The sequence below is a fragment of the Neofelis nebulosa genome, chromosome 5, assembly GCF_028018385.1.
Source record: "Neofelis nebulosa isolate mNeoNeb1 chromosome 5, mNeoNeb1.pri, whole genome shotgun sequence".
NCBI classification, from domain to species: Eukaryota; Metazoa; Chordata; class Mammalia; order Carnivora; family Felidae; genus Neofelis; species Neofelis nebulosa.
Window position 1 is genome coordinate 133,965,011 of NC_080786.1, and position 12,843 is coordinate 133,977,853.

Sequence of the window (12,843 nt, forward strand, 5' to 3'; positions counted from 1 at the left end):
ATTCTAGTGACCTATGAATGCATGTGAGTGCAGTTAATATGGAATTTGCTAGGGATTTAAATATCAAGTCATACTAATGATATAAAAGGCAAGTAGCTCTGCTAGAATATGAGCCTCATAATCGGTAGATAGGTACCGATTCATTTCTATAGAAATGAAGAATTTAGGTTAGATTATTTAACTCAAAGTATAACGTCCTGTCTATGAAACTTTCCAAATTAACTTTGATTTGGTCTTTGGACATGGAAAATGGCCTAAATGATGGCCAAATAGAGCAAAATTGTGGAAATAGTGACTATTAAAATAGCTGAAACTATGGCTTATAATTTTTTTTTTCTTAAGTAGTTTTAACAGTCGCAGAAATAAGTTAGGGACCTAAAGTGTGGATTTCTTTTTGTTTATTCTTATTCTATTTAGTAGGTATCTTGTCACAAATCACCCAAATTGTGTTGCAAGTTGACATGATATTTGTTTAATGGAATGTGTACTTTTTAAATTTTTTTTTTTTTCAACATTTTTTATTTATTTTTGGGACAGAGAGAGACAGAGCATGAACGGGGGAGGGGCAGAGAGAGAGGGAGACACAGAATCGGAAACAGGCTCCAGGCTCCGAGCCATCAGCCCAGAGCCTGACGCGGGGCTCGAACTCACGGACCGCGAGATCGTGACCTGGCTGAAGTCGGACGCTTAACCGACTGCGCCACCCAGGCGCCCCTGGAATGTGTACTTTTTAAAAGTGTTCTCAATACAATCCCCACGCTTAAATTATTTGTGTTAATGTCAGAGGGCAACAATTGTAGAGCTAATGCAACAACAGCAAGTGATTGAAACCACAAAGTGGAAGAATCCCTGTACTTACGAAAACTGAACTTAACAATTCTCCAAACTAGGCACAATGTGGATGCCTAGGAACAAAGGAGGAATTTTGCTAGTCAGCTACTGGTCTGGGATTATTTTCTTATTTAAATGCTCTATAAGAGCTAAAGAAAGGCTATTAGCCAGTCAGCCATGGTTTCCTTTTATTCCTGCTTAAACAAATCAGTGATCTGGAACCAGAAAAGCTCTGCTCAAATAAGAATTTCACTGAACCAATTGCAAATGGCATTAGAATGAAATTGTTCAGAATGCATTTGATGGTAATTAACATTTTCTGCTGTGCTAAATATTGCCCTGAAGTGAACCATTTGGAAACTGGAACAAATATACTTTGGGAAAATTCTAAAGTTTATATTTTAAAATCAGATAGTCATTCTACCGTTATAATATCCCTATTGTTAAAATATGCAAAGATATCATGCTTCCTTGACATTGAAGTATTATTTTTTCTCTTTCTGACTAGAAGAGATATGAGGACTGAATGGCTTATGTAGTTAAAGTTTTAATGTGGGAAATTATAATGAAGTTTTACTTGTATGTATGCTATTATGAACAAAAGTTATCTTGCATTTTTGATTTCAGATAATGATGAAATTATTATTTTAAAAATATCAAGCTTATGAAACTTAATTCCACTGGAAAATTTTTCTTCTTGACCACTTATCTATGAATAGAGAAATACACCAGCAGAAAGGATTATGAAAATTGTTTTTAAATTATTGAAATATCAAAAGAGCAAGATGTTGGGGCACCTAGGTGGCTCAGTCGGTTAAGTGTCTGACTATTGATTTCAACCAGGTCATGATCTCATAGTTCCTGGGATCGAACCCCCTGTCAGGCTCTGTGTTGACAGTGCAGAGCCTGCTTGGGATTGTCTCTCTCTCTATCTCTCCCTGCCACCCCCCTGCTCTCTCTCTCTTTCAAAATAAATAAATAAACATTAAAAAAAAGGCAGGATGTTTCTAATATTTGGTATCCATAGGAATTACTTATCAAACCAGTAGTAATTTTAATAATTAAAATGTGGTGGGTGTTTTTGCATCAGAATGTTTTATATAAGAATGCTATATATAAGTTTTATAGACAGATAAGGTGTGGGCTACCAACAATGAAGTCAAACAATTATTTTTAAACAATGCTGGATAGCCCAAATTATTGTATTCATGGTGGTTTTTTCTCTATCCCATCCCTTCCTTCATTTCCAAATCTTAGTTCTGGTATCAAAATTTTGTTTTACAAAAATGTTTGTGTCACAAAAGAAAATTACAGTCAACATAAAAAGAAAGAGAGATCGGTTCAGGTCTAGTAATATTTATTGATCTATTTGTGTGATGTTAAGAACCAGTCAGACAATTGTGAAGCAAAGGTGAGTGAGAATCAGAGTTTGGTGCCATGAAAGTCACTTCTTGCCACAATCTTGTGGCCAAATTATTATGTGAGAATGTGTGCTACTTTTCTGCCTTTGTTTCAATTTTATAAGTGTTCTACTGTCTCTTAATGTTTCCTTAAAGACTTCTCTAGTTCACACTTTCTTCTCCAAAGTCTATCACTTACTTTTCTAGTTCATTACTTTTAGGGGTACATAATTATATTTTGTCTTAAGTATTTATTTACATAGATTATATTTATTTTTTCCATGTATTGGTTACTGCTATGTATTACATTTATTATGCAATGCTTTTTACATAGTAGATATTTATAAAATTTGAATGAACATTTGAAATATTGAGGAATTTATGTATAGTCTACACAAGCATCTAAACCTGTTAATAGGAAAGATGGTAAGAGTAAACTAGCCTTTTGATAGAATGTAAGTACATTCACTATGGTGGCATGGAACCAGTGTGACAATGTAATCACTATTCTCATCTCAATTGCAGCTCACTTGTTATATGCTCTTAAACACCAGTAATTTATCTTTAGAACTTTTGAGCTGTTAAAGCCCCTCATCTGAAAGTCTGCTTTCTTTTTCTTTTTTTAAGGTAAAGATAGAAAGCAGAAAAACAGGTACTTTTGGAAGTAAAGTCAAATTTGGATATTTTCTCCAAGTTGATTTGCTGGTGTGATTATGGGAAGAGTTTCATGTGCACTTGGAAGGAAATGGGAAATGGAAAAAGTGCTGTCTGTGGGCTCAGATCCATGGCAGAAGAAAAACATCCATGAGGTCTGATACAAGCAAAGTTGTAGAGCTAGCTCAGCTTCCAAGTACCATAATCCAAACAAGGATAAAAGGTATGTTTTTTTTTTTTTTTACATCAAAACTGCACTACAGTGAAGACATCTCAATAAAGGCAATACCTGTTTTATATAATTTATCATTGTACCTTTTTTTTCTGCCAAATCCTGTAGTCTGAAAGTAGTATGTAGTTATGGTCTCCTTTGACATGCTAAGATGGAGAGTAATGCCCCTTTTTCCTCTGAAATGTCATGTGTCCAATTTGTATTAAAAACACAGGTAGACACAGGCTCCATTTTGTTTTTTTGTCTTAAAAGAATCCATAAGACAAGGGAAATTCTGGTCACTGCTCAGCTGAAACACGGTAGTGGCCCCACGAAGGGAGCACATTGCAGGGCCTTACGAAGGCATCATTTCAGGATAAAAATCTTTCATGTGATCTTGGTGTGTATAGTCAAAGTCCAGGCCCAATAATTACTATTAAATTATTCCAGAAAAAGGCTGGGTGGGTTTCAAGCTTAACTAAACTCTTCTTGAGATCTAACATCATTTTTTAAGAAGACCATGAGAATCTTAAGGTTTTTTTTCCCCAAAGATTCTCAGCCATGACACATGGTCAATACAGCCTTAATTTGTATTTTAGTGAAAACAGGATGGAAATCAACACCTTAATTATTAAAAAAATATACTAACATTATTATAAATATGATGCATAACAAAGTACCAAATTATTTCTTTATGAGTGTATGCATAACACGTAATATTTTGTTAGCTTCCATTTTACTTATATTTTGAAGTCTTAGATTTTCAGTGAAAAAATATTAGACTAAGATAATTTAAAAAGTCAAAGGAAGATCTACCTGAAAATATTAACGATTTAATTGGTAAAATACATGTTATAGTTACTTACTAGGAAGTTCTGGTGGAGCAGTTGGGACCAAAGTTGGTTCTGGATAAAGACTCACATTGCAAATCCCATATGTTAGGCTAATGTCATCCAAAGCTATATCACTCAGGAACTGGTTTTTAAAAGCATTAAAAGCAACCTGCAATTCAGAGAAGGGTATGAAATCATTCTACTCTAATCTTCTCTGACTTGGTTCTTGTGGCCCAACATTCTCTGGAGAATCAGTATTACCAACTCTAAATATAAGAGGGCAAGTGTCTGTACAATGGAATATTGATAGATCACGCTCTTTTATAATCCTTCTGCTGAGTCCACTCCTTTACTTATGTCCACTGGTGTCTTCCTTCTGAGTTAGGCAATATTGTCACAGTTTCTCTATGTCTCTGTCTGTCTCTCTCTCTCATGATTTGTCATACTCTACTGGATTCTGCCACACATCCACATTTTCTGGCATTTTCTTCTCACAGATTCCTCCCTGCAACACTATTAGAAATCCAGGTAGCTGTCTGTCTTCTTATAGCATACAAACCCTAAAGGGAAGACACACCAACTGAATAATTTAAATGAGAAAAGAAAGGGACAAGGGAAAACTGGGTATAATATGATCATTCAGGGCCAACTAGTTCTGATATAGTTCACCCAGAAAGCTGGTGTGAGATCCTGTGTGAGGGTAATGTCCAGAGGACACAGACCCAGACTTGGAAGAAAGTTTCAAGTGGTCAGATGAAACATATTAGGTTCTTAAGGACAGTGAGTATTTTAGCTGAACGTTCCTGGATCCTCTTCTGTAGGAAAGACATAAACAGAATACCTGCTATATGCTAATTGCTATGCAAGGCACATTGTATACATTATCTCATTTAATTCTTTCAACACTATTATACAGTCATCCATTCACTCATTTGTTCATTCATCCCACCTACTTTATGCTAGACATAACTCCAAAGAAGGATTATTTTCTCCCTTTCATGTACGTGCAGGTTGAATTTCAAAGAGACTAAAGTGACTTAAGATTTCATAACAAAGTGGCAGAGGCAAGGTGCAACTATTTGTTGAACTTGCTGCTCTCATTCTGCCTGATAAGCTAACTTGGAAGAAGTGTGTGGAGTTAGACTACTTTAAAAAAAAATGTTTAATGAGTTGAGACAGATTTTGCCACTGCAATGCAGCTGTCCCCCCTTATCTGAGGTATTACTTTCTGCCATTTCAGATCCTCATGGTCAACCAAGCTCTGAAATAGATGATCTTTCTTCGGTATTGTTAGAAGGTCAGTAGTAGCATAAGGCCATGTCACAATGCCTATAACATTCACTTCACTTCACTTCATCTCATCACATAGGCATTTTATCATCTCACATCATCATAAGAAGGGTGAATAAAGTACAATAACATATTTTGAGAGAGAGCGAGAGGCCAGATTCACATTACTTTGGTTACGGTATATTGTTGTAATTGTTCTATTTTTTTATTATTTTTGTTAATCTCTTACTGAGTCTAATTAATAAATGAAACGTTTTTGTAGGTATGTATTTATAGAAAAGTACACAGTATATGTAGGGTTTGATAGTATCTATGTTTTCAGGCATCCATGGGGGTCTTAGAACATATCCTCTGTGGACAAGTCGGGTACTATACTTATTTTCCTGCTTCTGCCATTTCCTAGTTCCCTTGATGTCCTATTTTCCTTTATCCTTCTCCGAATTATCAGAAAACAAAGTTGGAGAAGAAAACTTCACAGAAAAAATAAAAAAGACTTCAGAAGAAAGAAAAATGGAAGGAATGCAGACAAGTGTGGTTGATTATTGCCTGCCTTACATGAAATCACAGGGGAGAACTGAAGCCTTCACAATGACGATGTTTGTCCAAACAGACACCTACTGAGAGTTACACTCTTGTCTGAAATGACCCGATTCAAACATTGTTAATTTGGTCTGACTATTAGCCTGTATTATCCTGTATTTTAATTGCAAACACCCTTAGGAAGAGAACACATTAAGCTGTTATCTGAAAAATTAATCCACTTTAATGTGAAATAAATGATCAGAAACTCCCCAATGATATAGCTTGTACAATTTATTTCTAAAGGAAGTATATAGATTAAGTCAAAGTAAGGCAAGGTGGATGGATACTGATGGGTGTGGATGTTCTAATAGGAAAGGATGATTCCCTAGAAAGTGCAGGGTTGATCTAGGTGGTGTCTGTGAAAGCTGAAGTCCTTGGTATGTAGGGGACATGGGAAGACATGGTCGACTTGTGCTAGAAAGTTGCTGAAGAAAACTGAAATAGATCATAAAGTTTCTATGGATTTTATAGCTCATTATAAGCAATAGTTTCATGTAGAAGTTGTTTTTCTATAAGTGGTCTTAAATAAATGAATGGACAAATGAAAATGTAGACACTCAAAATTAAAAAAAAAGATGAAGCAAGTAGAAAAAGTGACTTGGCTATATTCAGAAAAAAAGAATTTTTTCATCATGTTACCTTAGATTATAATCGTATCACCATTTGTAGAACACAAATACATGATTATAAATCACAAGATATTTTGCCAACCTTAAATTCCACTGTTTCATTTAATGTTACTTGTCCATAATTCCAATTTTCTCCATAATTTCCTTCCTTTTGGAAAACTGTCTTCTCCATGTTTTGGTTACTGCTGATATTAATGCTTAATTTATAGACATTTTCACCATACATGTAATACCTAATTGGGAAACAAGCAGAAATGGTTGGATTTCTACAATATTAGAATAAATGGAACTTAGGATTTTTCTAAATCCTTTACTTTCTCTGAAATAGTCTATTTTTCCTTGAGTGTGAGAGTTCCTAGAGAAGGGGAGGGAGTCTCCCATCATTTTGCTATTTTATCAATTGGATAAATAATAGCAAATGAATTAAAACTTGGGTGCCTTAGTAAAATCAGAGTCTGGCAATGTGACAAAGGCAATGTTACTCATTAAATAAGGCAGTATTTATTTCACATATGTCTATGACATACCAGAAACTGAGGCAGACTGGTTCCAAAGTGGGGTCTAAAGGGAGACTTAAGAGCCCTACTCTTTCTCGTCTCCCTCCTGGTCCAGTTGGGGTGGAAATGTAAAATCCTATAAAAACAAAAAAAAAAGTTTTACTTCATTTAAATTTCAGCAATTTCATTGTGTGAGATACATCATGTATAAGCAGAAAAGAGCAACTTTAAGGTAAAAATGTAAAGACAGAAAGGGTAGTAGATGTGAATCCAGAGGCCACAATCTCTGCCATAAAAATTAGTATTTAGGAACTCAACTATCAACTTCCCAATTTATAAAACAAGACCCTTGAATTGGAGTATCACTAAAGGTATATCAATCTCTGACTTTTTATGAGTCCAAATGATTATTTCATCATATTATCGTATCTAAATGCCACTTTAATTCCCATTTACTAGATGTTTTGATCAATTCCCTTCTTTAGAGACAATGAGTACATGAGAGTATTTAGATATGCTACTGGATTAACTCATGATATATGCAAGTATTTATGCACAAATTTGAAGGCAATGTTAAGAGTTTCAAAGACAGTCAGTTTTTTCTTTCATGGACTATACTGCATTTCTCCCTCTAAGAAGTTACCTGATTTTATAATGGTTTCATCTTCTATAATTCTTTGAATGAGAACTAATCAGATCACAGAAGAGCAGGAAGCATGCTAATCTACATAAAAGCTTTCTATTATAGCTCAAGCCACTGCATAAAGTCCTTTCTGGTCTGGAATTCATTATTCCAACCAATGATTTGAGTTATTTGAAGTGTGGGAAGAGTTGCTTGACTGAGATCATCTTGAACACTTTCTTAGGGAAATTTATTTATTTATTTTATTCTTAGTTTGCAGCTTATATATTATGACAGAAAGCAGGAATCATGTAACAAAATATGAGATAAAGCAAATGACATATTGGGTAAATCTAATTTTATTAGAATGTAGTTTTTTATGAAACACTGAAATTTAGTGTTTATTTGAAATCAAGCATGTTCTCTCTTTGTGCTTTCCAAAAGAAATTTTTATTTATTTATTTATTTATTTATTTATTTATTTATTTATTTATTTTTACTTATTTTTTTTAATGTCTTTATTTATTTTTGAGAGACAGAGAGAAACAGAGAATGAACAGGGGAGGGGCAGAGAGAGAGGGAGACACAGAATCTGAAGCAGGCTCCAGGCTCTGAGCTGCCAGCATAGAGCCCGATGTGGGGCTCAAACTCATGGTCTGTGAGATCATGACCTGAGCCGCTTAACCAACTGAGCCACCCAGCTGCACCCCAACAGAAATTTTTAAAAGCAATGCTGTATAAAATTCAACTCATTCATTTATAACATGCAGCATAAGGACAAGATACAAAGTAAAGTACTAGTAAAACTGCCAATAGATATATCAATTTATATGTAGGTAAGTAAGGCAAAAAATTCAGAATAAATTAGTCTTTTATCAAGGTGAAATCATAGTCAAGTATATATATTTAAAAAATTTTTTTGAGTGTTTATTATTTTTGAAGGAGAGAAAGAGTGTGTGAGCAGGGGAGGAACAGAGAGAAAGGGAGACACAGAATCCAAAGTGGGCTCCAGGCTCTGAGCTGTCAGCACAGAGACCCACGTGGGGCTTGAACTCACAAACCATGAGATCGTGACCTGAGCCAAAGTCGACGCTTAACTGCATAGTCAAATATATTAATAAATGTAATATTAAGTACATTCACTCAACTTAGATTATAATATGTAAAATGGAAATGAATGAATGTTTAACATTTTATATTAACATGTTACTAATACTTTATATAAGGCTGTGGCATTTCATAAGTACTTATTTTAGCTTTACAGTTAGTGCTCAATTATTCAACCTAATAAAAAATGTAACATAGGAGATGATCCAGAGTCCATCCTTTAAATGCCAAATTCCAAAACCCGTTTGAATTGACCTTAATTTTAGTTGATTATAATATAGTTGGGGAGGAAATGATTAAAATACTATTGAATGCCATGAATCAATAGTGAAATGGGTACCTTGTTCAGAAATATTTCTAGTTAGCAGCAATTTTATACCATGAAAACTATTGTGCTTCTATTTATGTTTGGCCATGTTCATAGTCAATTAGTTATAAGAAATATTTTGAACCTATTGTTTACTCATTGAGCGGTAATATATATGGGAGTTTTAGTCTCATAAAGATATCATGACGCTATGGGTTTTGTACTGCTGTTCAGATAAAACTATTAATCATGTGGCTCATAGTACCTTATGAATTTTGCATAAATACATTTAAAAAAACACAATATATTACATATCACATAGAATTGCATGTTTTGGAATATAACATAAAATAACATATTAATAAGTATATAATAATAAAATAAAATGGAAAAATAATATATTAAATATTTCTGTGATATCAGCTAAATTCTCTACCTAACAAATCAGAAGATGAAGAAAATTCTTCATAAAATTATGAATTTTTAAAATAGAATATTGTTTACATAAAAATTTACTTGTCTACCTCATGTCCTTAAATTTCATCTACAATATTTTCCTGTGGGGGTCATTTGACCTGTCTTTAACGTTTGTCAGATTTGCAGGAATCATTGCATTCAAGGCAGCCCATTCCATTTCAACACAATTAGAAAATTCTTTTCTTTTCTAAGAGTAAGTTATCATGTGCTTATTTTTTTCAAATTTTGCTCCTCAGCCCATTAAGGATAAATGAATTTATGTTAACTACAAATGTTTCAGCTACTATTTTGACTTTTCTAAGTCTTCTCAAGCTTTTTTTCATCCTTTTTGCCTTCAATAATTTTAATATGGCACAATTTCAATTGCCTCGCATTTGATAAGCTCTCAGTTGTACATCCATCTGGTTCCACTCAGAATATGGAAATCAGAAGTTCACACAATATTTCTGTTGGAGTATCTTAGCAGGTGGACTAATAAGGACATCATACCTTGGGAGTATAATTTAAGTTATAATATCATTGACACTATTTATTTTTAAGCGTGTCTCATTTATAGTTCTCTAACTCTCCATGAGAATTCTTCACCTCCTCCATCCTTGCCCTATAATGCCTCCTTCTGCACAATCTAATTGGTCCCTTATTTACCATCTGTTTATTTCCTACTAAACAAACATAAATTTACAATGATGGTTGAAACTACTATACTATGAATTCAGTGTCATTTTCTAGCCATAGTTCTTATAATTCATCTATTTACAGGTAGCACTTCTACAAAATTACATTATTTTTATTTTTTCAACCCCCAGAACTGTTAAGACATATGGGCATTTTTTTACCCGTTTTTCTGTCCCTCTACTTCTCCTTACGATTGTACCTGTCAAAATCTTACTAATTTTTTGAAATCATTTAGCTCATATTGCCATTTCCTTTAGAAAGTGCTTATTGATCCTCCCAATCATATGTGTCCACTCCTTTTGAATTGTCTGTTGCACATGTACTTTCTCTGATGTCACTTAGTTTATCCGTTTTTCTTTTCTTTTTTTTTTTTTTTTTAGTTTATTTATTTTGAGAGAGAGAGAGAGAGGGGCAGAGAGAGAGAGAGAGGGTGGGAGAGAGAATCCTGAGCATGTTCTGTACTGTCGGCGTAAAGCACCACATGGGCTCCTTCCAGCTCACGACCTGGAAGAGATCGTGACCTGAGCAGAAAACAAGAGTCAGATCATGACCTGAGCAGAAAACAAGAGTCAGATGCTTATCTGACTTAGCACCCAGATGCTCCTCACTTAGTCTATTTTACTGTGTATTATATTCATATTCATATGTGACCTTTAAAACTGTTAGATTTGGGGAGAAAAATACACTTGGTTCATTTTTGAATTTTCAATATGGATTAGCTGAATGTTGCTTAATTTATTCTTATTACACCAATTTGCCTTGTTCATTTTAAATTTGTTAAAGTAATACACAAAAGGAATGATTAGATAGATGTTTTTCATAATCACATGGGAATTTCTATCGTGAAATGATAATTTTTTCTAAAATCTTACAAATTTCTTGAAATGTCTTCAAGAACTCTTCAATTAGCCTCATAGCTTAAAACCCAGAAGATTGAATTTATTTTGTTAATCTAAGCATATAATGAACCTGTTTGTGGAGCTTTGGTTTTTCTTACTTCTTTCTATCCCTTTTACTGCTTATTTCCCCATGAACCAAACCTGTTTCACACCCAACAGGTTTGGAGAACAGGAGAAAAAGTGTTGGACACGTGCTAATGTGATATAGACACAGCAGCAGCTGGACAGTCTATAGAACTTTGTGGAAACTTGGAGATCCCTCTCAAGAGGAAATTAGCCTGAAACAGACCATTTTGTGGGTTGTGAGCACCTATGTAAAATTAACTGAACCTAGGAGATAAATATTGTAAGTTTTACATTACAGAATGGTTCAAAGTCAAGTCTATCAATATTAATAGACTTTCTATTAATGAATTTCCTAAAATTCAACATCACAGGAACGCTAAGAGAGTAAAGACAAATATTACTTTGAAAACACTAAAGTCATACTTGTAAGAAAGTATCTGTGCTACATGAAATGCAGATATCTAAAAGGCTTAATATACTTTCGAAAATTGAACAGTATAACTATTTTTCTCCCTAGCCTAACACTGAAAACAGTTCTGCAGTCAATTTTTATCTGTTGAATGCTTTTACAACATGAAAAGAAAATAGTTATAATCCCTAGCATTTCTACAGCACTTTTTGCTTGCCATTTTCTTATTATATTTATTTACTTATTTTTTGTAAACATAGTAACCAATTTAATGTTCAAAACATGCCTCTAAAGTCAGGTCCTATTATCATCAGCCCACTACCCAGATGAGGGAACTGAGGCAAAGAGGACAGATACCTTGCCTAAAGGGCAGAGCTGATTTAAACCTAGCTGGCTTCAGAGTCTCTATTTTAATGATGTTTTACCACTACACTACACTAGCCCCTAAGCATTAGAAACAATTATGATTTCTCCGAGAAAGACCAACAAAGAAACACTTGCTTTGAGCTGTCTAGCCCTTTTGTGACCCCTACATTTCTGAAGTTTTCACATGTTACTGACCTCATTTTCCCTGAATGTTCTGAACAAAGGAACCACTTCTGAGCTCCCCAAGATGCCGCCCTGTATCAGTGCCACCATTTCCACTGACTCCCTTTGCTTCTAAGAGGTACAGAGAAACTCTGAGCATCCACACTGCACACATTTGGAGCCGGTGCTCTACCAGGAGACAGTTCTTTAGAAGGAACCGAAAAGTTAAGGGGCTTAGATGTTCTTCCCTAAAGCAATGTTAATTCAAAGTTTATCTGTTTCATTTAGACTTTTCTGTCATTTAAAGTGAAGGCAAAGAACAAAAATCCCCTGCATGGATAAGAGGAACAGCAGGAGAGATTTAATTCTCTTCCATTTCAGAGGTAGGATGTTCTGACACATAAAAAAGCAGGTTGGAAGAAAAATGCCCCTGGGGGCGGGGAATATCTGGTAGATTATGAAATCACTGGTAGGAGAGTTGGAGAGAACCTATTAAATCCTATCATCCATTCTCATTACACCACTGCCTCTGCTGGGCTCTGAACCGCCCTGACTTGTCTCATTTTAAATAACTCCTGCTACATGACTTTCTCCTGAGACTCCATTTCCGACCCAACTATTTAAAATCTTCACCTGACATTCAACCTGTTTCACTGTGGCCATTTTCATCTTATTTCTTTAGTTATTTAATCTGTTGGCAAGCTGAAACCATTTTTCACCTGTAATGTACTTATATTCTTCAAATATCAGTGGAATTATTTTATCTCTTATTATGATGACATAAAAGTAGAAAAATGATCATTTGAACATCAAAGACTTCAACTAC

General features: G+C 34.4%; 1 protein-coding gene across 1 annotated transcript in view; it reads right to left on the reverse strand.

The window, feature by feature from the left end:
* TMPRSS15 (transmembrane serine protease 15) overlaps positions 1-12,843 on the reverse strand; it is a 120,051-nt gene that overhangs the window by 58,338 nt on the left and 48,870 nt on the right. Inside the window, exons 12-14 of the mRNA XM_058731782.1 lie at positions 6,958-7,063; positions 6,513-6,663; positions 3,963-4,098 (exon numbers count right to left, since the gene is read on the reverse strand). Of these exons, the coding sequence (XP_058587765.1) occupies positions 3,963-4,098; positions 6,513-6,663; positions 6,958-7,063 (393 nt within the window). The remainder of the gene's footprint in view (positions 1-3,962; positions 4,099-6,512; positions 6,664-6,957; positions 7,064-12,843) is intronic.